Source organism: Hippocampus guttulatus, chromosome 15, assembly GCF_054856545.1.
Source record: "Hippocampus guttulatus isolate MCC_2025c chromosome 15, RoL_Hgut_1.0, whole genome shotgun sequence".
NCBI classification, from domain to species: domain Eukaryota; kingdom Metazoa; phylum Chordata; class Actinopteri; order Syngnathiformes; family Syngnathidae; genus Hippocampus; species Hippocampus guttulatus.
Window position 1 is genome coordinate 2,614,782 of NC_141275.1, and position 26,690 is coordinate 2,641,471.

The 26,690-nt window shown below is 40.2% G+C and overlaps 1 protein-coding gene across 1 annotated transcript in view; it reads right to left on the reverse strand.

The window, feature by feature from the left end:
* Positions 1 to 26,690, reverse strand: part of opcml (opioid binding protein/cell adhesion molecule-like) — a 144,052-nt gene that overhangs the window by 39,208 nt on the left and 78,154 nt on the right. The window contains exon 3 of the mRNA XM_086130794.1: positions 19,590 to 19,715. Coding sequence (XP_085986920.1) covers positions 19,590 to 19,715 — 126 coding nt within the window. The remainder of the gene's footprint in view (positions 1 to 19,589; positions 19,716 to 26,690) is intronic.

The following is a 26,690-nucleotide window of genomic DNA, read 5'->3' on the forward strand; positions in this document are numbered from 1 at the left end:
TGACAAATTGTATTTAAAACAGAGAAAAAATCCAAAACAAAGTCCAAAGTAACAAACAAAAACCATGACTGAAATAAAACCTATCAATAACCCAAACACTACCAGAAAAAGCAGCAAAGGAACAGCAACAAATGAACATGACAGTAGCACAGAGCAACAAACAAAAAGCAACAAACCAACATGAGTAGCCAAGAGCAAACAATGACCCGACACTGAGTGTTCGGGCGGGAGTCCTTTTGTACAACTAATAATTACCTAACGACCAACAGGTGTGCAGCTGCAGGGGGAGCCCTACAGTGCCACCTGTTGGTCCCAAACCAAATCATGACAGAAGGAAATGCATTGAAAGTACCACTGACGGACTTTGCCAACCTGAAATAATGACTGACTAGAGAATGACGGAAGTTCACTGACGTACCTACCATTGCATTCTTCACTTTGCTATCATGCGATGCAGTGTGCTAGTTGCTCTTGCTGCAATCTTCACGTACAGTTCTAAGGTTACAAAGTCCCGCTGCAATGAACACAGCATCAGGGTGTGCACACTTGTGTCTATGGCATCATACGGGAAGCTAGCGCTGTATTTTTGTTGGCTCGCAAGTGGTACAGTACCGTGAAAAATATTTGCCCTATCCTCAAATTACTCTTATTTTTTTTCTCAAAAAGTAAATATGAGACAAAAAACCCATAAAATGTCATTTTAAACACAAATTAATCATTAAAATGTGATTTTAATTATTCATGCAAAAATATTCAAAGCAACCTGGCATGTGAAAAAGTACTCTTGTTAAATCACGAATTGATGTGGCTAATCAAATTTTTTGGTAAGCTGAGTTCATTTTCACCCCACAAGACTGATTTGCTCATGGCCTGTTCAATTAAAAAAGTCAATAGAACCTGTCTGACAAGATGAAGGTGCCCAATACATCTCCAAAGGCTGCAATGAACTGCCAAAAATCAAATGAAATTCAAAAACAGATGAGAATTGTGACATCCATCCGTGTGGAAATTATTACAAAACCACCTTTCATACAACAAACGGCGTTGAGTCAATCTCCAGAAATTGCAAATACATAGAAAAGTGGTGAACTTGTGGCCAGCCAACAAAAATTACTTTAAAAACACAGCGATGACTCATCCAGGAGGTCATAACGAAACCCAAGACAACAGAAATAATTGCAGGCCTCCCTCATGAATAGAAGTAAGCGAATGGCCAAAAGAAATAACATCCCTGGAAATATCACGTGAGAAGCAGAATTTGGGATGCAGACACAGAAAGGACAAAGTAAACTATTTTTATATACAAAAATACAAAGTAACAACAGAGAGCAGGGCTGGATGCTTGAAGGCATGTACGAAGGTTTGTCATTCTGAAAATGTGTTACTGAGCAACGAGGGCTTAAATACTAAGAGACATCAGGCCGTGACCAATCTTAAATGAGAAAATGAAGGATCATAACAAGTGACAGCTTCAAAGGCTAAACCAAAACACAGTCACAACAGGCAGTGTCAAGGTTCACACTACCGTATTGGCCCGCATATAAGATGGTGCTTTTTGCATTGAAATAAGACTGAAAAAGTGGGGGTCTTCTTATATTCGGGGTCTCGACATTATACCCATTCACAACGCTAGATGGCGCCAGATATCATTGAAGCGAATGCTGAACTTGACTCCCCAGGCGAAAGTGAACCCCTGTCACGAAGAGTAAAAATAAAAATAGCGGTAGCACAAAGAAGAAAAAAAAACGTAATTTACATTTCAAAAACCAGAAGCCATTCATTTACGAATGTGATTGCACTTTAGTTCACATATTTAAATGTTCAGATATTAAGATTTGACAAAATAACATGCTTTTTCTCTCAAATATATGATGATAATCATTTGTTTCAGATGTACTGTAATTATTTTCTGTATAAAAATTTATTTGGTGTTCAAAACGTATTTTTTCAAACTAGAGTTTTGAAAAAGAGGGGGTTGTCTGATAATCATGGCCGTCTTATATTCGGGCCAATACGGTACTGCTGACTGAAAAGAACATAAAGGCTCATCTTACTTTTGAAAAACAAAAAACCTGACTTTTTGCAGATTATGCAATGGATTGATGATACAAAACCAACATTTTTGTTGGAAGGTGCAGCCATCTCGTTACCTCTGCGTCCCGCGTACTAGACGCATAATTTTCCCGCGGGACGCACAGTACCGAAAAATAGTTTCACCATAAAAGTCACCGCACACGAGTTGACTGTACGCGATTGAATCTCTCCTGCGTGATCAACGCAATTTCACTGTGCCTGTATGCGTGTTTGTGGTGCGTGAGTGTGTTTTTTCAAATTTACTTTTGTTTTGTTTTCAGTGTTGGCTGGGCGGAACAGATAACGTTATGCGCGCATGCGGGTTGCTATTTTAGTCCACAAACTGAGAAATCGCGCGGATGACAGTTTGAGATGGCGGTGGAAAAAACACACACACAAAGGTCTACTAATTACGACATTTAAGAAATGGAAATGCCAGTCTGATTTTTCATATGAATCGTCCGGGATATAAACGTACCGTATTTTCCGCACGAAAAGACGCACTGGGTTATGAGGCGCACCTTCAATGAATGTCTATTCTACTTCTTCCTTTCATAACTTTGCTGCTGTGAATTGGGAATTTCTCCATTGCGAGACTAATAAAGGTTTTCTTATCTGATTTTGGATTTTTTTTTCATATATTAGATGCCTCGCACGAAAAGGCGCATCCTACAATGGGTCCACTAGATGGTGCTACGCTCCTTTCATTCAACTCGAGAGGCGTCCGTTCAACTTGAGAGGCGTTCATGACCGCCTCTGAAAAATATAAATTAACTATTACTGTACTTAAATGAAACTACAAAAAAATTAAATAATGCATCAAAACAGAAAATCAAGCTAGGAAATCACAAAATAAATTCTATATCCCCCCTCCAGAATTTATTTTGTAATTTCCTCGCTTGATTTTCTTCGTGGTTTCATTGAAGTAAGAATCAATTTACATTTTTCGTAGGCAGCCATGAACGCCTCTCGAGTGGAACGGAAGAAAGCACGGAGACGGACAAAGACGGACAGTACCTGTACTTGCTGAGACTGTGAAAACCATTAATAAAGTCTGCGTTTAAAAAATAATAAAACCACAACCACAGCTCTCATTTTTTCAACAAACTCAGGTGTGTCTTTGTCCGTCTCCTTCCCTTCTTTTCTTCCGGTCAACTCGAGAGGCGTTCATGACCGCCTCCGAAAAAACCATTTGCATTTCCTTTATCGTAGCTCCAAGAGTACAATCAGATCAGATAAAATAAGAAAACCTTTAATAGTCTCAAAATAGAGAAATTCCCACTTCACAGCAGCAAAGTTATGAGAGGAAGAAGTAGAAGAACAAAATAAATAAGAGCTGCTGGAAAGGCAGCCACTCTTGCGGCGCCATTTTGAAGTCAAAATAACACAAGATGTCAGTCATAGTTACTTATTCTTTTATTATGTATTCACAAATGATGAAATCACAATATACATTCTGTAGGGGGGGGTATATAGAATTTATTTTGTTATATCCTCGCTTGCTTTTCAGTTTTGATGTATTATTTTCAATTTTTGTAGTTTCATTGAAGTAATTGTTAGTTTACGTTTTTCGGTGGCGGTCTTGAACCCCTCTCGAGTCAAACGGAAGAAAGCACGGAGATAGACAAAGACGTACCTGTATTTGTTGAGACAGTTTTAAAAAATTAACAACACAGCTCTCCTTTTTTTCGGAGCTGCAACACATACTTATTTAATAACGCAGTGACACAGTTCACTGAACCAACAGCAAGTTATAACATTGGAAGCATGTCTCCAGGAAGGAGCCATCTTGGTGTTGATGTATTACCGTAATGACCATACACAAGACGATTTTAAGGCGCCCGGTGAGCTTTTAAGAAAATTGAAGACTTTTTGGTGCGCCCAATCATGCGGAAAATACGGTCATCTCTTTCTCTCTCTCTCATGGGAAACTACCAACAATTCTCTCCATGTGTGTACACAGTATATTAAACCTCTAAACATTTGTAGAACTAATATAGTTTTGTAATGTTAAAAGCCAAAGTGAAAACACTGCAATGGCTACAACCAAGGTTCTTATTTATATGAAGTAAAACAGAGTCCTTTTTGCCGGAGACAAAAGGCTTCTAAACTGAGGTATTTCATCAAGCTGGCGACATAAAGCCATTAATTAGAAAACATTATTTCTCTTTCACATGACGGCACAAGCGACCTACCCTCATTTCAGTTCTCCAAAATGGAACCAGGTGTGAGAGGAAATAGTCCGTGTTATTAATGGTTTAATTCTGAGGGGGAAATAACATAAATGACTACTATGATTAATGAGGGTGGACAGGAGAGCAAAAGCCAAAAACTTTTAATGGTTTGCACCTGCCCAGAGTTTACTCATGAGTTTTGCCAACAAAATGTACCAGATAAAACATTGCTGAGAATAAATTGTGGGCTTCATGCTCCAAGTTTATTCGTTAAAATTACTTACCGATGTAGTAGATACCTGATAAAAAAAATTCGTGAATAACAAAATGCAAAAGTACAAAAAGTAAAGTAACGTAACTTAATTACCGTATTTTCCACACTATAAGGCGCACATAAAAGTATTTTCTCAAAAACAGTGGCCGCTATAATGCGCCTATTCTAAATAGCCTGTAAGTCTCTTTAGATTTACCAATGAGTTGTTTCCCAGGCGGCTCGGTGACCGAGTGGTTAGCGCATTTACCTCACAGTGCAGAGGTTGTGGGTTCGATCCCGGCTCCGGCCTTCCTGTGTGCAGTTTGCATGTTCTCCCCTGTGCCTGTGTGAGTTTTGTCCGGGTACTCCGGTTTCCTCCCACCTTCCAAAAACATGCATGGCAGGCTGATTGAACACTCGAAATTGTCCCTAGGTGTGAGTGTGAGCGTTTCTGTGTTCCCTGTGATTGGCTGGCAACCGGTTCAGGGTGTCCCCCACCCACTGCTTGAAGGCGGCAGGGATAGGCTCCAACACGCCCCGTGCTCCTTGTGAGGATAAAGCGGATCGAAAAATGGATGGATGGATGGAGTTGTTTCCCTGTTCGTGTTCCTATTCCATCTAGTGGTGATTATTAGCAGGAACCAATTGTAACCTAAAAGGGTTCTGCCCCACATTAATTGACATGTGCATTCTCTAACACACACTCAAACAGACAACTACTTTGTGAGCTCTGCACAGCCATTGTGAAACAAAGATAATACCAAAAGCATAGTAAACTACTGACTAAATGAAAGAAGGAGACAAGCAAGACTTCTAAGGATATTTAGTCCCTTGTGGATGTGAGCCCATGAGGTTTGTTTGCCTTTTTGTTGAATCAATTGTCTTCATAACTTTTGTCTTTCATTTATTGTTTTGGAATGCCATTTGTATTTATATGTTTCATGTCCGTGTTTGTGACTAGTTCTCATGGCTTTGTTACAGCTGCAGCAGTTGTGAAGGCTGGATATAAATAAAGCTGTATTGTATTCCCTTTAGCGTACCACCATCTGCTACCTCCAAGGAAGGCGTGTTGGTGGAGTTGAGGAGGTTTTCGAAGTACTCTGCCCACCGGGATACGTTAACACAATAATAGGCCATTCATCGAAGGTGCACCTTAAAATCCAAAGTGCAGAAAATACGGTACTTTCAAATACTTTTGAATTGCTCCAATAGCAAACATACTATTACTGACAATTGAATCTGAATTTGTCTGTATTTGTCTTTCCCATCTTATAATATGTTTAATCTAACCATGTAGGCAACAAGATACATTCTAGTGATGGGAACTTGGGTTCTCTCAGAGAACAAGCACTTTTAGCTCAGCTCCCAAAAAGGAGCCGGAATCTTTTGCCTCAAGAACGGCTCTTAATTTAAGTTTTTCTGTCGCCTTACATTTTCCCTTAACTTCACATTTTGAAGGCAAGCATTTTATTCATAGTCAAAACAGGATCCTAATGTTATTGAATTTGTGGACCAAATATTTAACAAAATAATTAGTCAGCATGGGGGTTGGTTGAAATCATTAGCAGCTGCAGACATGAAGTGACTGTGAAACTACAGTGGTGCATTGTCTGCTCTGTCTGAAGAAAGCGATTAATTGACTCTTTCATTTCAGTGTAGACCATTGCTGAAATGGAAAACAAGCCATCATTAGAGGAAGCATTGCAAAGAGTAAATGTATTGCACAAGTTGTTCATCTGAAAGAGATCTGCAAAAAAGATATTCAGATCAGTTCACTTCGCCTGGTCTGTAAACACTGTTTTGAGGGCACATGTACAGTACTTCCTGCGAAAGATAGAGAGCCCACCTGCCCTCGGCGCATGCGCTACAGAGAGTATTCTAACCCCCTGCATCTCTGTATGGCGTGGAGCTTGCAGAAACATCCAAATTGAAGGATGGAAAGACAGTGTTGAGGACAGCAGAGAAGATCACTGGACCTTCTCTTACCTCCATTCAAGACAGGTTCCAAAATAGCTTTATCTCTAGGCCATTAGACCAAATAGATAAATAGCAAATAACGACTAGACGACACCAATATGATTCCGAGGATTGCACCATCTATCACTGACGTCGTTGATTGCATTGGCGAAATAAGAGATTAGATCAAACACAACCCGGTTCAATCCGGAGTCGTTCTGTGCTGCCATCGTGTATACGTGTGAGCCCAAAGTGAAACTATTTTTAACCATGTTGCACTTCTCGTGAGCAAAATGACTTTGTGCTGGGATGTGGCAAATCTTGTTGTATTTTACCATTAAGATGCTCATGACGGCAGCTCTCAAAATCTGCTATGTATTTTTAATTGTGTGCTGCATACATATATACTGTGTTTTCCGGATTATAAATTGCTCCGTAGGATAGGTCGAACCTGCCATAAAAGGCAAAGTAAAGAAGAAAAAAAAACCTGTAGAAGTCGCACTGGAGTATAAGTCGCATTTTGGCGGGGAAATGTATTTGATAAACTCCAACACCAAGAAAAGACATGTCATCTTGAAAGGCAAATGAAAATTAAAATAGAGTACAACAGGCGGAATAAGTCTACGATATGCTAACGTTACATGATGCATAAACAACGAATCGAAAACATGCCTGGTATGTTCACATAAAATATTAAGAGCTATTCAGATTACTAGAGCATAAAGAACATGCTAAAAAGTTCACCAAACCATCAGTGTCCCACCAAATCACAAAATCCAATGAAATGTTCATCCTCTGTGTCACTTTTAAATAACTCCGAAGGTAGAAGGTGTGGCGCTTCCTCTTCTGCGTTGCTTACGTCAGACTCATCGTCGACTTATCAATACTTACCGAGAGCACCCTCTTGCGCTTTAATGTGAAAGATAACACGTGAAATGTTATAATAATGTGTTAATAATTTCACACATAAAGCACACTCCTGGGCAAACTATGAAAAAACGGATTTATAGTCCGGAAAGTACGGGAGACTACTTTGCAAATTTTATTTCATTTAATTTTATTATTTCTGTTTATTAACACCTACAAGAGATGAACTTCATAATCCTGATTAATTATGTATCTTTTGTCCAAGTAATGAAATCAAAACATGTTGCTTGAGACTGCGGAATACTGTATGCATGCTTTTCTCTGCATGCACTGGTGTCCTTCCACTTGTTTGTGCATTTTCCATCTTCCTCAAAGCTTATCTGAAGCAGCGGGGCCTTTGAATTTTATGGAGCATTGTGCGACTGTGGTCTGAAAACATGTTTTCCTCAGTGGAGAATGGATTCTTGCACATTGTCATAGCGCCCAACTTTAAAGCATTCACCTCACTTGATATGTCATCAAATGTGTGTGTTAAGTGCTTTTTATGGGGTGTGATGAGACCATATGCAAATGATCAACATTGTTTTTCCCAACGACTATTTTGTATTTTTATGTCACTGTAAATAATTAAAATAAATACATTTACAAATAGATGAAAGTCCTTGCTCAGCAGCTTCATGAGCTTGGTCTTTCCCTGCGGTTCCTGAACAGCCTCTATCATTTCCCTGGTGGCAGTAGGGGGAAAAAAAAACCCATTATTGTTGGGGTGGCTGGGAGTCCTGAGCAATAATCTTGGCTCTTGATGCAGTGCTTGATGTAGATGTCCTGCAAATTGGGGACGGTGATTTTGATAGTGTGCTCATATGCGTTTCGATCTGTTTTTATACCTCTATGGCCCTCAGATACTCCTCAAAATATATATTTTTTCTCTATCCGCCATGGGCTTTGTGCACTCAGACTCTCCTCTTTTTATTAATCCTCATCAGAGCTTTTTGTTCTCTCCCTGCCATATAGTTGTTCCTCGCAGCCTCCTGCACTTGGTGTGGGTGGTGTGGCAAAACAGAAAAGTTTGGCTGAACCTTTCAAGACACTCAGTCAACCTTCCAAAATACACATAGAGCTCGACATCCATACAAAAGTGTATTATGTATTTGCCATTTGTTAACCAGCCCAAAACACCCACACAATAACTTGAGGATTGCATTTGCCCAATAGATTTCAAAAGATAGCTCTCAGACTTTGTCGGTGCACCTTCGTCCCAGTGCAAATGTATTTTTAGAGCAATTATTCATTTTTCAGATTCAATATTCATATGGTCTACCTGTGAAAAGGCAAATCTATATTAATATTCATTTTAATGTTATTGTGACATTTTATGCTGAAGTGTTCAGAGTTGGTCCTCACGTTTCAGTATCTGCCCTTGAGTTTAATGAGTTTATTATTTTGTTGATGGTGAGAAAAAACATGCGTGCATTCAAATCCATGAAAGTTCAGAGACAGTGAAGTGCACGGATTATTAATTCAGATTTTATGTCCCCATGTTCCCATACACTTTGCATTTTGGTTGTTTGTTTGTTTGTTTGTTTGTTTGTTTATTGAACATAAAACATATATACAGTAATAATTGTAAATATTGATACGAGTCTCATATGTTGGGCCCTCGTAAAGTTTAGGAATGACTGGGTTGTTTGATTTCAAATGTGAGAAAATAATTATATATATATATATACATATATATATATATATATATATATATATATATATATATATATATAATGGTTAGCACGTCCACCTTACAGTGCAGTGGTCGTGGGTTTCATTCCGTTTGTGGAGTTTGCATGTTCTCCCAACGCCTGCATGGTTTTCTTCCACATTCCAAAAATATGCATGGCAGGTTCATAGAACACTCTATATTGCCCTTGATTGTGATCACGGATGATTTTTTTGTCTCTGTATTCCCTGCGATTGGCTGGCAACCAGGTCAGGATGTACACAGCCTACTGCCCAAAACAGGCTCCAGCACGACCCTCAGCCATCTCGTTACCTCTGCGTCACGGGTCCTAGATGCATAATTTTCCCGCCAGACGCACAGTTCCAAATAATGTGTGTTTTTGGGACGATCGCAGTTTGATAATCGCCGCCAATGTTGTTTTGATCTCGCGTTAAGTAATCTCATGTGACGAGATTTCCGTCCTCGCGAGACGAGATTGGCAAGATCGTCCGTCACCGCGTGGAAAGCAGACAACTGCCAAGTCGTGTAATGTTAAAACAAGTGTTGCGAAAGTTTAATGCGGGGATATCACAGAGGAAGCAGCTAAAGTTGGATAGTTTTTTGCGATAAGAATCTTGTATGCCTGAATTATTCAAATTTTTGCAGCATTTGTTTATAAGAAATAAACCTATTATCAATGTGGATTGTTGTTGTTTGTGTTATTATCATATGCAATTGAATAAGTAGACCATTTCAGAATTCGAAATTTGGTCCTCTCTAAATGCATAATGGGACTCATACTTTTCTGATCAGCGAGAAACGATCAGAAAATCATGGGAGGACAAGCCCCTACACGGGATGTACCACAGGACCATAACTGAAGTGGCTGATCTCAAGAAGTCCTATCAGTGGCTAGAGAGGGCTGGCCTGAAGGACAGCACAGAGCCACTCATCCTGGCTGCTCAGGAGCAGGCCCTGAGCACCAGAGCCATTGAGGCCCAGATATACCACACAAGACCCAAGGTGTAGGTTGTGCAAAGAGGCACCTGAGACGATCCAACACATAACTGCAGGGTGTAAGATGCTGGCAGGGAAAGCCTACATGGAACGCCATAACCAGGTGGCTGGCATAGTCTACCGAAACATCTGTGCGGAGTATGGACTGGAAACCCCAAGGTCAAAATGGGAAACACCTCCGAAGGTGGTGGAGAATGACCGAGCGATGATCCTGTGGGACTTCCAGATCCAGACTGACAAGATGGTAATGGCGAACCAACCAGATATCGTGATCATAGATAAAGGGCAGAGGAAAGCCATTGTAGTGGATGTAGCGGTCCCAAGTGACGGTAACATCAGAAAGAAGGAACACGAGCAATACCAAGGGCTCAGAGAGGAGCTGGAGAGAGCCTGGAAGGTAAAGGTGACAGTCGTGCCTGTGGTGGTCAGAGCGCTCGGGGCAGTGACCCCCAAACTAGATGAGTGGTTGCAACAGATCCCGGGAACAACATCGGACATCTCAGTCCAGAAATGTGCAGTGCTGGAAACAGCAAGGATACCACGCAGAACCCTCAAGCTTCCTGGCGTCTGGTAGAGGACCCGAGCTGAATGAGGGACGGACACCACCCGAGGGGTGAGACGAGGATTTCTTTTTTTTTAATGTATATACGGCAGCCAAGACGGCCCTACAGTCAGTTATCTATTCAAGTCTCTGAAACAACCACGACCTCGCGTGATTGACTGCCTGATGTTTACTGATTGATGAATAGACACCCAAGTGAAGATAATGCCACAAAGAAGAGCCAGACTTGGTCCTGAATCTGAGGCTGCTCATTTTTTTTATCTGGAGTCAACAAACCTTGCTGAAAAGCCCAATGGATCAATGATTATAAAGCCACCAAGTGTTGGGATCCTGACTGAACCTTCTGGAGACCAAGAAGGGAGTGAGAGATCCACTTCATCCTTACAAAGGACACCCAGTGTTGGGATCTTAACTGAACCTTCTGGAGACCAAGAAGGGAGCGAGAGATCCACTTCATCCATAGAACAGACACCAGGTGTTGGGATCCTGACTAAACCTTCTGGAGACCAAGAAGGGAGTGAGAGATCTGCTTTGTTCATTCAACAGACACCCAGTGTTGGGATCTTAACTGAACCTTCTGGAGACCAAGAAGGGAGTGAGAGATCCACTTCATCCTTACAAAGGACACCCAGTGTTGGGATCTTAACTGAACCTTCTGGAGACCAAGAAGGGAGCGAGAGATCCACTTCATCCATGCTACAGACACCAGGTGTTGGGATCCTGACTAAACCTTCTGGAGACCAAGAAGGGAGTGAGAGATCCGCTTCATTCATTCAGCATCAGAGCGAGAGCCAGCGGAAGCGAGCGCCAGCGTGAGCGTTCGTCTGGAGCTTCGGCGGCGGTCGAGCCGTTGGGTCCAGCGAGGACAGCTGGAGTCCACCACCAGAGACCAACTGGCTGAACGGTGAGCCCAGCAGCAGCGGCAGCGAAGTTCATTCGACTGCCGCGGCAGTTCAACCCGGGGACGCAAAAAAACACTTGCCACGCCAGCGACATCCGGGTCGGCAACAAGCCCACTGGACACGTCACCAGCGAGCATACAACCGGCTAACAAACAAACCCCGGCAAGATGCAAAGCAGGAAGAGGAATTGATAACACTCTTGCAAGTAAATGAACTACTCCAGCAACAAAAAGAGCTTTTTACAGCGCTCATGCAACAACAGCAGGAAGACTTTAAAGGATTCGTCAAAATGATACTTCAGTCAACAAACTCACGACTAGATAGCTTTTCCAGGGAAGTGCAAGAAATAAAAACCAGCATCAGCTTCACCCAAAAGGAAGTAGATGACATCAAAAAACAGCAAACTAAGGAAACCGATCATTGTAAAACCATGCTGACTGAAATATACAAAATATGTGACAGTATGCTCGTATTGACTGACAAGATGGAGTACTTGGAAGGACAGTCCAAAAGAAATAACCTGGAAATTGATGGAATCGAGGAAATACAAGGAGAAACGTAGACTGAAACAGAGCAAAAAGTCCAAAAATCTTCAAGGAGAAACTGCAAATAAAGGAGACAATTGAGGTGGAAAGAGCCCATCGCACGGGAAGACATGAACCGGGGAGACCTCGAACGAGGCCAGTTGTGGTAAAATTTGAGAAATATAAGGAAAGGACATGGATTCTACAGAGAGCAAAATATCTAAAAGGCACCAAAATCTACATCAACGAAGACCTCACTGATGCTATGCGTCAAAAAGAAAAGAACTGCTCCCAAAATTAAATGCTGCAAGAGACAGAGGGGAAATTGCCTACTTGAGGTATGACAAACTCGTAGCCTACCCCCTCACCAGTACACCAACACAACAGGATCGACTTCGACATCCATTCTAAGAACTGTTCACCACAAGATAAAAAACTTTGACTTTACTGAAAAAGGAAACACACACCAAAAACATGAACTTCAAAACCTTTGATTATGCTGACCACAAGACATTCGACCCTGAGAACAACTTGGTCCCGGACAATTATTTCTTCAATTATAATCACAGCATAACAAACTCCGAGTATTACGCGGACGAAGAATTTAACATAAATGTAGAACTGGAAAATACACTTTCAATAATACACTTAAACAGTAGAAGTCTCAATAAAAACTTCACAAAAATTAAAGAATACTTGACTAAATTTAATCAATTTGAAATAATTGCCATATCAGAAACTTGGCTTGACAATGAAAAAAACAAGTGACATGAGAATTGAAGGATATGAAATGTTTGCAACAAATAGGGAAAACAAAAAAGGAGGGGGGGGTTGCAATATATGTAGACAACGCTCTACGGTGCAATAAAACCTGGTCGACTTCAAAATCGCCCAATTCATGTACAAAGCACAGAATCATCTCCTTTGCCAAAACATCCAGAAATTCGAGCAAGCTGTTATAATTTAAGGGATACTGACCTATACAAAAAATCCAAAACACGAACTAATATCAAGCAAAGGAGTGTATCTGTAACAGGTGTAAATCTGTGGAACAATTTTGGAACGCACTTGAAAATGAGTAACTTGCTTGCTGAGTTCAAAAACAAATTCAAGAGAGTAGTACAAGAAAATTACATAAATCAGAATTAAGTTGATAAAATTTGATAAATTTGTAAAATATAGAAATACGTCAGAATTACATTGATGAATGAATTGAAAAGTAGTATCTGTTATGAATATGAGAAAATCGACATATAAAGGTGTTAGAATGAGTATGTATAAATAAATCGAAAGTTGTATAATTAGATGATAAGTATAATAAACATATGGGTAAAAGCACTTGGTGATATGTCGACTTTTTCCTTTTTTCTGTATTGAAAAATGATTAATTCACATAATATATAACAAGGGGTAGGACTGTATAAGTTTTTTACTTCTTCCTACTCCTTTGAACATATAATTTGTGATGACAATTTTCTTTTCCTTTTTATATCTTGCTTGCTTTCACTTTTTGCCAACTTGTTGCAGTGTTGTATATTTTATATGTTCAATAAACAATAAACAAACAAACAATATGTGTGTGTGTGAGTGTGTGTGTGTGTGTCTGTCTGTCATTAAGATACATTGTTGTATGGCTAGGACTATATTTATACTTGCAATGGACCAACAGGCAACATCTTGAATCTGTCCCCTTTTATTCTTTAAATTTGACGTCAATTTTCCTGTGGCCCCATTCAAATGCTGCTTTTGGAGGGGTTTTTTTGTTTGTTTGTTTGTTTGTTTTTTAAATTTGTTGTTTGCTCTTATTTTGATGTAATTTTGAATACTGCTGCTGTGACAATTTAATCTCAATCATCCATCCATCCATCCATCCACGGTGTTTGTCTCTCTGTCTGTCTGTCTGTTGGCACCCTTGGGTTGATCCTGGGTTAATTAAGTGGTCTTTTTTTTTTTTTTGTGAAGTGATAACATAATATTGGGTAACAGCGATGACAAGATTGAAGAAGATGAGGTAGAGAACTAGTGGGCTGTGGAGATAATGGGAACAGATAAATGAAGAATTCATGACGAAGGCTGAACATCAGCTCAGTTCATGACTAATACGACTATACTCAGTGGGTAGTGCAGAGCTGACACAATTAGAACAGGATTGCTCACACATTCAAATTCACAAGCACTACTTCAGGGCTGGAAGGTCCCAGCACAATAGACCCAGGCAAACCAACTGAGGTCGCCAGCCAAATCACGATTGATTAGGCTTGTATCCATGCAAGGCTGCATTTTATACAGCGCGGCCACTTTCAATACTATACACTCAAAAACTCTCATTCCCTTTTAGGTACAGTATGAATGCCCTTATCAATAGGCCTCATTAATAGGTTAAAACTTGGCACTATTCACGATAAGTAATGTCATGATTTGTTTATATTTTGCTTCTCGTCACTGTTTATTCCTCACCCAGAAAATTATATGAACAAGTGTCAGAACTGTTTAATGTGGAACACAGTTTTTCACAGGCATTGTGTAGGAGGATCACTTTCACACAAAGCTAATTCTGCAGCAACTGTGTTTGACATAACTGCTTTCTGATGTTTTAGAATTATTGCTGACATTTGCATGGCTTAAAAAAAAATCAGATTTTTTTTTTTAAACCCACCCTCCATACAGAATGTGCGCGCACTGTTCGTCAGCGGCCCCCAACCTTTTTTGCCCCACGGACCGGTTTAATATTTTCGAGATCGGCCTTTAAGGCCGGATAAATACAACAAAATAATATGATATGACCTGCATGAAAACTGTGGTATTTCTAAACATAATAATAAACACAAACATATCTGTCCGATGGTAACGTTTAAACGTGCCTTCAAATTAAGGTACATCGCAAATACAAAGTGCATGAAAAATATGACTCACCATATATACAATCCTATATGCATTATATGCAGAGTGGGCTTGGTGCATGGGAATCTCACATTGAGATAATATTAGATAGAGATATTTTAAGTAGGACTCCAGACAGTGTCTATTAAATGTAGCCTTCTTTTTTTTGGAAGTTGGAGGCTCCCCTTCTGTCTCCTGGCTGGGCCGTTCCCCTTCCCAAAGAAACTTTCCAAAGACGTTTGTTTTTTACTCATTTTGCGAGCTGTAGGGTTTCATTTTAGCGGTAACCTATCACGTGACCGCGTCAAGAGTGACATACTGTAGACCAACCCGCGGCTCGCGAGCCGCATTCGGCTCTTTGGCTGGTTCAATGCGGCTCCCGGGCTTTCACACGACAGGCATCGGCAGTGGTGATGCCATTCAAAAACGAAGGTGCTAAATACACAGAAAGTACTACGTTAGCCTATCATCAATCCCGTTACTTGATTGACATGGAGGACAACCAATCAGATGACTGCATCACCGCTCATGCGCAAACAACGGCGCTAAGCGCTAAGCTAGTCAGCAAATAACATCTCATTTTAAGGCAGGGGTGCCCAATACGTCGATCAGAATCGACCGGGAGCCAGCGAACTGGTCCCAAGTCTACCGCAAGGGGTGGGAGGAGGATATGGGTGGGGAAAAAAAACATTTGTTTGTATCTTTAGCTTTCATTCATTTTCGGCCCGTTCCGACTGATGCTCATTGTGGTGTGCGTGCATATGTGCGCGAGTGCACTGGTGGGCACCCGCGTGAGTGCGTGCGTGCGAGTGTGTGTATGCTTGCACGTGCGCGATCGGGTCGTTTGTGTGAAGTTGGTCGCTTCAAAAGTCTATCTTTGGCCCAAAAAGTGTTTGTGCGTGCGTGCGCACGCGCGAGGAAGGGTATGATGTGGCTCTTTGCAGTAACACACTAAAGAAATTGGCTCTTCGTCTCTCACTGGTTGGCCACCCCTGCTGTAGACGAAGGTAACAGAGAATCCGGCAAGTTTTCAAAACAAAACATCTTTCCGATTCAAAAATAAATAAAATGGAAGTAATGTAAGTTATGTATTCTTTCTGCATGGCCTGGTACCAAATGACCCACGGACCGCTACCGGCTGTACTTTACATAAGAAGGAAAAGTAGGAGTCCATCCACCAGGTGCTTGGAAATCAGAGGTAGAGGAGAGCTGCTCTTGTCTAGTATTAGGGTGATGACAAATCCACGCACCCGATTTACTGTATATCGTGTAGGTATTAGACATGCAGAGATGAAAGCGGACTTTCCTGAAAATTCCGGAAAATATTTTGATATATAGAAAATGATTTAACTGACATCTATTGCACGTATGTCAGCTTGCCTGTCTACCTGTTTGCAACATCATTGCGCTGGGGCCGTACCTGGCCGATCACGCATGAATTAGTTTACACAAAATGCTATTAAAATACTCGACATTCAATGATTAATCTGCCTTTTGTGTGCACACATGCACCCTTTGTGGCTTCCGTTCTTGCCGAAATTTCGAAATCTCCGAGATATGGCAAGGCCATGAGAATGCAAAGGAAGGGGTGTTACTGTTACTAATGTTAGTGCCTCAACATGGCTACGCTCGTGAAAGCAAAATTTGGACAAAAAGGGAAACACACAGATGAGCAGAAAAACGTGTCCCTCTGATCTCAAGCGTGTTGTCGTCTTCGCTATCTTAGCTGTTGTCGTAGATCAAAGCTTCTTTGATCTGTGACGTCGGTTGCGTCGGCGCTGATGGTTTGAAACCAAAAGACGCGCGCGTGCGTACATGTTCGTGCTGAGGCACACACAGCAGAGATCAGTGGACTATTAAGTGATGAGGCGTAGTAAAAAAAGTAGTGTGTTTCCGGTAACATGAAATTTCAGCATAGGATCGGTAGGTCGGACAAAGTTTTTTTTTTTAATCTTTTTTTTTCCATCAAAAATTTAAACAAAATTACCATAAAACATAAAACAAGAAGACATTGAACCCGCCGCTCCGCAGCCGGCGCCGCCGCCACCTATTTAGTTTTCTCCCGGCTTCGGACTCGGGGGGCCGGGGCGCGTCGCCGCCTCCGCCGACGTCCTCCTCCGCCCTCTGTGTTTACTCGGCCCGTGGTGTTCATCAAATAGTTCGCTGATTTTTTTCGATACATCAATGGATGCTACTTTCTTAACATTACGGCGCGAGCATGCAACTGTAACACAGAAAACGTAACGCAGATCGCGGCCGCCGCCATGTTTCAATGTTGTTGACAGACGACAGGGCAAACGACGCACGCGCTCAACTTGAATATCGCAAGAGTTTGCACCGATGTAAACCCTCTACACAAAAATGTAGAGGGTTGTTTGAAAAAAAGTGCCGACCGTAAAGTTTTTTTTCGACGTAGAAATTCTCGGTCGGTCGGGTTACTGGAAACACACTACTTTTTTTTCTACGCCTGAGGCGCGCTTCGCTTGAGTGGTATCACGACAAGCAAAACAACGAACTCAAACGCGTGCTCGTTCAATGTTGTCAACTAATATCCAGATTAATTTTAGGCAATTTTTCCTCAATTTTCCAGAGGAACTGTCATGAAAATGTGAAAATCGTAATTCCGGGAAAATCAGGAGGACTTTCATCACTGGACATGGTGAAAAAAAGCATTAATTGAGAAAGGGTTTAAAAAATAAATAAAAGATTGACGGTGGGCAAGGCTTTAGCTTCTGCAGTGTGTGCTCAAGGAAATTGCCATACAGGATTAGCGGAAAGGCCATGCAACTGGCCACAAAGCTTTTGTTCGTGTTACAACCACCCCCATAGTGACAGAGATGTTCCCCTCTTATGTAATATATAAAATATATCTGAAAATATACTTGGACTAAATGCTCAGCATGGATTTGAACCAAAGATAGTAGATTATTTTAAAATTAAGATTACGGTTGGGTATTGTTTGAATGTGGATGATTTTGGTTCCGATTCCGGTCCTCACAATTCTTGATTCCAATTCTTAAAAAAAAAAAACTAAACTAAAAACAAAACGGATGAAGCAAGGCAGAGTTATTGTACTTTTTGCTGCTACTATGAGTAACTCAAAGGGCTGTTTTAACTAGTGTATTGATTTTCCACGAGTGGTTTATTTTTGAGAACCTCGAGAAAATACAATAATATAGCAGTTACTTGGAGTATGCTACTAAACATCGATCGATGGGCTAACTTAGTGTTGCTTTTCTTCAGGAAGAAAAAATATAGATGACAAACACAAAGCTGCATTTGAGGGGCAAGCAAGGAAATGTATTGAATGCAAGCACCCGATGGGGTGTGTATGTATAGCCTATAAATGGATGTGAATGCTGTATATGCTACAAGACAAATTAGGGATGGGCAAGCGATTTTGCAAAAGGGCCACATGAGAAACTGGAACGTTTGCCAAGTCAACATGCTAATTTCAACTTTGTGTATATTTTTAATGGATTCAGAAAAAGCCTGTTTCAATAAATTGCTACATATGTAAATATGGTATGTGTTATTATTTGGAAATACAAACTAAACAAAACTACCAGTGTTCATTAAAATTACATCATTACACTTGAAAAATAACATTAAATTTTTGCATGAACAGCCAGCTGATATGAGCAATTCCTCATAATGACTCCCAAATATAATATAGAAAGTGATGTATAATGATAGTGTGATGACTAAAAATAATCTTGACATGTACAGTATATGAAATGGTAACTTTGCATGCAGGCCAAATCTTCTTGGTCCTCTTGCCCCACTGTGCAGGAAGTAAGAATGTTGTGAACATTAAGACCACTGCAGTCATTTTTGCTGGTCTCTTTTTTGGAAAATTTGTTGCTGAGTGGTTGGAAAAATTGCTAAATAATGGGAAAATGTCGCTAAATTGGCAGCGCTGCAGACACAAGTCATAGATGTGTACAAGAGTGGAAGTGTGCACATAAAATAAAAGCACAACTTTAAAACAAAGCGCCACATATTTTACATTTTGACTTCATGGTCACTGTGAGGGCGGGACAAAGATTGCAGGCGGGCTGATGTGGCCCCTGGGCTGTACTTTGCCCAAATCCGAGCAACATATTAGCTGTCTTTTGCATTTGTGTTTTGACTCATTGCTTTACTTCCAGTTTAAATTGTTGGCTCAATGTTGTTATTAGATCTACCCGATTCTAATGTCAGACCCTGCGGAGGGTGACTGACGCCACAGATGGGGATATCTGAGGGAAGGGCCCAGCGTATGCCTTGAGTCGCCGCTGCGACCTGCGTGTGCCCTGTTTGGTCACCTGATAGGAATTGGGCGACGGGGCCGATTGGAAAGAGGAGAGGACGGAGGGTACGAGCCCCGCCAAGCTGCCATGCACCTCTGCCGCGACTTTGTTAGTGGGAGGGGCCTGCACCACACACAGACAGGTCCTTCTTTGTTCATGCTTCTTCCGCGCGGCGAACTAGAAATTGAGCACTGACATTTTAAAATCTGAATGATTCTGAGAGAACCGTAATCTTAGTCTTGTGTCCATTTGATTCTTGTTCATAGATGCCCAAGCCTCATTAGGATACATCTTTAGTTACCTGCCTGTATCACCTACGTGAGTGTGGAAAACATTATAACACAAGTACAAATAAGGCATTTGTGAATGGCATCTTACCTCTTGGGGAGTGATGTCTCCATGTGATGCTCGCCTCTGGCCGACCCATCGCAAAGCACATCAGATTGACGTTGCTGCCTTCATTTACTGTGATATCCTTCGATATATTAGTGATCCTGGCAGGTACTGAAAAGAGAAATGGCAAATTATGACTGACTATGAAAGAAATGGCATGTGAGCGATGGATACTCTAAACCACGTGAATAAAAAAAAAAAATCACAAACGAGGTTGAAAATAACTGCTGGTTTGGGACTCAATTAGCCCGCACTAGATGATAAATTCAGTGACACATGACTGACTTCCTTTATTAGGATCATTCGTAAAATGGTCTTTTGACAGCCATCCATCAATTTTCCGATCCGCTTATCCTCACAAGGATCGCAGGGTATGCTGGAGCCTATCCCAGCCGTCTTCGGCAGGGGACACCCTGAACTGGTTGCCAGCCAATCGCAGGGCACACATAGACAAAGCCCTATCCGCGTTCACACTCACACTGAGGGACAATTTAGAGTGTTCCATTAGCCTACCAGGCATGGTTTGTTTATGTGGAAAGGAACCGGAGTACCTGGAGAAAACCCACGCAGGCACGGCGAGAACATGCAAACTCCACACAGGAAGGCCGGAGCCGGAATTGAACCCTGCACCTCTCCACTGTGAGGTTGACATGCTAACCACTCGACCGCCTCTTTTGACAGCCATGCAAACAGAATTGGACAGAGAACTTGACAACAAATCAACTGTTAGGACCTCTCCACATGATGGCAACTGGGGAAGGGTCTAACATAAGTGTGGCAGGTGGGGAGGAGCAAAGAGTGGTACGCTATCATTGTTTGGACTATCTAGCGAGTACTCTCACTTTGGGGACAAGCGAGTAAGATCACACACACCACAATAGGAAGAGACTGGAGTGAACAATCCTGATTTCCCGCTGCCTTAGTGCAGCCCAAATAAAAACTGGAAATGAATGAACCAAAACAAATATTGGCAAAGTTCCCTAACGCATGAATGAATAATGGACACGAATGAACTGGATAGAAAGATGGATATGGCGAGGAAGTAATTTGGCTGCACTAATCGAGAGGCAGTGGTACCTAAGACAAACGAGGGAGACTGGCTGACAATCACAACAAGATAGTACGACACAACCCAGTTGTTCATAGGGGGTCACTCTCCCCTGCGCTAATTGTGAACAAGGGACAACACTCAGCAAAAAGCAAGGGGAGAGCTACCGCACACATGCAAAGATTAACCACAACACAAATAAATAAATAGCAACGAAATATTGTGGACCGTAACACCAATTGTCAATGTAAATATGTTGAAATAAATTCCAACATTTCACGTGATTGAGCTGCTGATCATTTGCATTGAAATTACACAATATTGATTGTGTACATATTTTAATATACTTAATTCAATGGAGCAAGGAGAAAATGTGAATGCTTTCTTCAATTATGATGACAAGTAGGGCCGACTGATAAGGATAGGCCGATAATCATTTCAATATCTGACCAAAAAAAAAAACCATCCAATTAATCATCCGATTAAATTAAAAAATATAATGAATAAACAAACTTATTATTTTTTTGTTTACCATAAATCCCCATTTTGCATTAGTTTTTTTACATTTGTTCATAAAATACACAACACACAATAAAATGATTTCAACCCAATCATTCCCCACCGCATGTTATTTTTTTCATAATCCAACTGTTTAGTGCCATCCACGATTGAAACTCAAGTATGGCATTTTTAATGATTTTTTTTTATGCATTGCATGCAGGAGGACCTCATGCAATTCCCCACCAAGTATCAACATTAAAAAGGATTGTAATGAGGTGTAATCGCTAAGTCTTTCCTTTGATCAGATCATCGACGCTATTGTTTGTAGAGTAGAATTAAGCCCACGGAGAAGGAACTAACATGGCCTATCAAAGGGAACCTTAAGAGCAAAGCAATCAAAAAATGGAGCACCACAGGCACCTGACACTCGATAACAATCTCTTCAGGGTTGAAGCCACAGAGAAAGTTGCCATCAGTTGATCAAAATAATGACGCTGCGAGCATGCGTGAATCTCACAATACTCTTCTGATCCTCCATTAACCATTGGATGACACATTCGGAGATGACTAGCATGGAGGGGACGAAGCAAGTGTTTGACTACCTCACAGTGCTGAACCAAGGCCACATCAAGTAGAGATTTTTTTTTTTTGTGTGTGTGACACTGATCCTGACTCTAATGAGGAATTTATCCCCTCAGGGTTGGGTGAGAGCAGCAGAGACTCATCTCCTGGGCCCCCACAAAAAGACAAGAGGGAAGGGCGAACTTGTTCCCATGCTAACTTAAGTAACTTGATTTCGGTGGTCGACTGGTTGGCACGTCCCGCCCCACAGTCCACAAGTCCAGGATTCAATTCCGGGCTCCGGCCTTCCTGTGTGCAGTTCTCCGGGTACTCTGGTTTCCAAAACCATGCATGGCAGGTTAATGGAACACTCTAAATTGTCCCTATGTGTGACTGTGAGTGTATGTGTGAATGGTTGTGTGTATCTGTGTGTCCTACGATTGGTTGGTAAGCAGTCAAGGGTGTACCCTGCCCACTGCCCGATGAGAGCTGGGATAGCATCCAGCACGCCCGCGACCCTTGTGAAGATAAGTGGTTCAGATAATATACCCCTTTCACATGCCCTATGTTACATGCATATACTATGCTGGCTATAATATAACATCTATTGCCAGTTGTCATGTGTGTACTCTTCATATGAATTATGTAAATGGGAGTTATATATAGCACTGCACACTAACGCTATAACCGCTGAATAAATTAGCAGAGATAAATTGGATGACTGTTGGTGTAAACCATTGTAAATGTAAGTCTCAAGTGCAGAAAATCTCATGTGTGTGACTGCAACAAGAACAACAAAAGTCCTCTTTGGCAATGTACATATTTCCATACATTAGGTTATGCATCTAGCACCACAATCACTCCCATTCCTTCTGTTGGCAGGGTAAGGAGAGATAATATTTTTGCTTGACTTCATCTTGCAACAACCAAATACGGTTTTATGATAATTTTCTATCATCATAATCCACAGGCCATTCAGACATCTGGATTATTCTGGCGGGCATCATGCTGACAGTGAAAATCCCCCATTTTAGTCAATGAACCGAAAACATTTTTGGCACTGACTTTTTCTTTTGGATTTGAACAAAAAAACACCATGTTTTGAGGAGGTGAACACTATGGTGTGGATCCTGTCGTGTGCCCTTGCACAAATGAGATGGCTTATCAAATTCCCACCCACCACCCCACATATGGTCGAAGTGAATGCACTCGCACAAACAAGCATGCACACGCACTTGTCCGCACCTGTATGTAGTACAGTGCTCTACATTTTTGGCAAATGTTAAAATTATAAATACCGTATTGTCCGCATGATAAGCCGCAGCTAAAAGCATTCAATTTTCTCAAAAGCCGACAGTAAGCCGTATAATCTGATGCAGTTTGTATTTGTTTGTTTGTTTGTTTATTGAAAAACATGTACAGTAATAAATCCACAGAAAGTAACGGTAAGTAAAATTGTAAAAAAGGAAAAGAAAACAGGGATCATATAGCACCATTATATGTTCAAAGGAGTAGGAAGAAGTAAAAAAAACCTATCTAGTCCTACCCCATGCTATGTATTGTATATGGATCAATCTTCTGATTTCTTGGAAGTAGTATTTTAAATGTTCTGAAAAGCGCTTTGTTACAGCTACAGCAGTTGTGAAAGCTCTCTATAAATAAGATAAGATAAGATAAGATATCCTTTATTAGTCCCACACTGGGGAAATTTACAGTTATATAAAGTTAATATAAAGTTGTATTGTATTGTATTTTCTTTTCATAGCTCCATCTAGTGGATGCATAATGCAACCACAACCACTATTGTAGCTACTATTCTATGTGCATTATAATGCGGTGTGGCCTATATATAAAAACAGTTTTCAAATATCCATTCATTGAAGGTGCACCTTTTACATTGAAGTGCCTTATTGTGTATAAAATATGGTACATATATACTTGAACAGGAATTGTTTTTTTTTATAAAGAAAAAAACGAAACGGAAAATTGGCTCTGTTGCTAATAGCTGCCTTTGAAGGAAATAATTACATACATAAAATGAAACACAGATATCCCAATCAAAATCTGTAGTTGACAACTTTTCAAGAAACACAGATGCACTCCAACATCACTTCCCTTACTTCGCCTCTGTGATTCTTCCCTTTTCCCTGTGACCAGCGTTTTCTGTTTTGGACTTTGTCGGTTTTGCATTTTTGATAACAAACATTCTTGCTGTCGCATTTAGTCTGTGTCTGCATTTCTGGGATCCAAAACATTATTCGGTTTGTTTCGAACCGAACATCATGATCTTTAGAGTGAGGACGAGTGACAGAGAGCACTGTCACTATGGAGGGCACGGGGATGAGGGTGGCAGTCTTAAGGCAGTTTGACAAAGACACTATTTGAAGTGAGATATTAAAAATGTCTCACGGACCTCGGTCAGCTGGTGGGCACAGTCCTTCAGCGATATTGACAGGGCCTGTAACGTAGGAGTTAATCCTTTGCAGGGACTTCCTCCCATCTGCTGTTATGCGAATTGTCATGTACACACAATTCATGCAGCCTGTTATGTCCTCGTTTGGGTATGGCGATACGTTAGTGAAAGTAAAGTCTGGTGAGAGCATCTGTCAATTTTATGTGGTTAAAATCATCTGCAACAACATATATTGCCTGCGGGTGCTTGAAGTGGAGAAACCTAATGGTGTTGTGAAGCTCCCGTGGCACCTACAGTGACGAACACTGCTGCAAACTAGCGAGGCAAATGTTTGTTTGTTTGTTTGTTTATTGAACATAAAACATATATACAGTAATAATTTGACAGAAAATAAGGTAGATAAAAAAAGAAAGAAATCAATCTTCATACAACACAGTTATGTTCAAGGGAGTAGGAAGAAGTAAAAAACTTATCTAGTCCTACCCCGTTATGTGATTGTATCTAATAAATCATTTTTATATCAATCAGAAAAGAAAAAAGTAAGAAGAAAGAAGTCTCCATTAAGGCTCATACTTTACCCTTAACCGTGATATTTTTACAACCTTTGGTTTGTATCGGGATTATATACTTCCACACCCTGACACTCTTGTGTCAATTTTCTCTTGTATTCATAATGGATATTTATATACCTTTCTCTATTTATCAACTTAGTTCTGATGTATCATTATATTTAATGTTTTGAATTTATCATTTTAACTCTGATTGATGTAGGTTGTTTGTACTATTTTTTTGAATTTGTTTTTGAACTCAGCAAGCGATTTACTCATTTTCAGGTCCGTTTCGAGATTATTCCACAGATTAACACCTTTGATAGATACACTTCTTTGCTTGATGTTTGTTCTTGTTTTGAGTTTTTTGAATAAGTTGGTACCTCTTAAATCATAGCTGCTTTCTCGAATTTCGAAAAACTTCTGAATGTTTTGGCAGAGCAGGTTATTGTGTGCTTTGTACATTAATTGGGCGATTTTAAAGTCAACCAGGTCATAAAATTTCATCGTATTTAATTTGATAAATAGTGGATTTGTGGGTTCCGTATATTTTGATCTATTAATAATTCGAATTGCTTTTTTTTGTAGGTTGAGAATAGGGAGTGTGTTTGTTTTGCAGGCATTTCCCCATATTTCCACACAGTAGGTCATATATGGTAATAATAATGAAGTGTATAATGTGTACAAAGATCTCTTATTTAGCACTTCCTTGGTTTTGTAGAGGATCCCTACGGTTTTGGCTATTTTTCTTTTTACGTTATCGATATGTGGCTTCCAACATAGTTTTGAGTCTATTACTAATCCGAGAAACTTGGTTTCATACGCTCTTTCTATCTCAATTGAGTTTACCATAATTTTAGCTTGGTGTTTGATTGGTCTTGTGCCAAAAACAATTAACTTCGATTTTTTCAGGTTAAGTGACAATTTATTTCTGTCGAACCAGTTTTTTAATTTGTTTAATTCGTTTTCTACGGTTGTCAGGAGCTGTTTCAGATTTATTCCAGAACAGTAGAAAGTTGTATCATCAGCAAATAGGACACATTTAAATTGTTTTGAGACCTTGCAGATATCATTTATATATAAGATGAATAGTTTTGGACCAAGCACTGACCCCTGAGGAACTCCGTGAGTGCTTTTTAGTTGATTCGTTTTTTTATTGTTGAGTTGCACGTACTGATATCTGTTTTCTAAATAACTTTTTATCCATTTATAAGCTACACCTCTAATGCCATATCTTTCTAGTTTTTTCAATAATATACTGTGATCTATTGTGTCAAAAGCTTTTTTTAGATCTAGGAAAACCCCAACAGTAAATTCTTTGTTGTCTATATTAGTGGCTATTGCTTCCACAAACTCCATAACTGCCATTGAGGTGGTCCGTTTTTCCCTGAAGCCATATTGATTCTCACTTAACAGCGCATGCTTTTGTATAAAGCTATCAAGTCTGCGAGAAAATAGTTTTTCTAATATTTTTGAAAATTGTGGTAGTAGTGATATTGGTCTATAATTTGTAAACCAATGTCTTTCTCCACTTTTATAGATTGGAATAACTTTAGCAATTTTCATTTTTGATGGAAAGATACCAGCTTTGAATGACAGGTTGCATATGTGCGTGAAAGGTCGCACTACATATTCTATAATCTGCTTTATTATTGTCATGTCAATATTAAAGCAATCAGTTGACTTTTTATTTTTAAAAGTTTTTATAATATTTGATACTTCTTCTTGTTTTACAGCAGTAAGGAACATCGTGGAGGAGTTTTTTTCTACATATCTATCTATTTCAAACAAGTTTGTTGGATCAGGAATTTGTTTTGCTAGGTTACTGCCGATGTTGACAAAATACTCATTAAATTCAGTTGCTATTTCTGCAGTTTTTTCCAAAATAGTATTTTTGCCTTTGATAAAATACTCTGGATAATACATTTTTTTAGGACTATTTCTGATTACTTGGTTAAGTATCTTCCATATTTCTTGTGTGTTACTTTTATTCTGCTCTAATAGTGCATGATAAT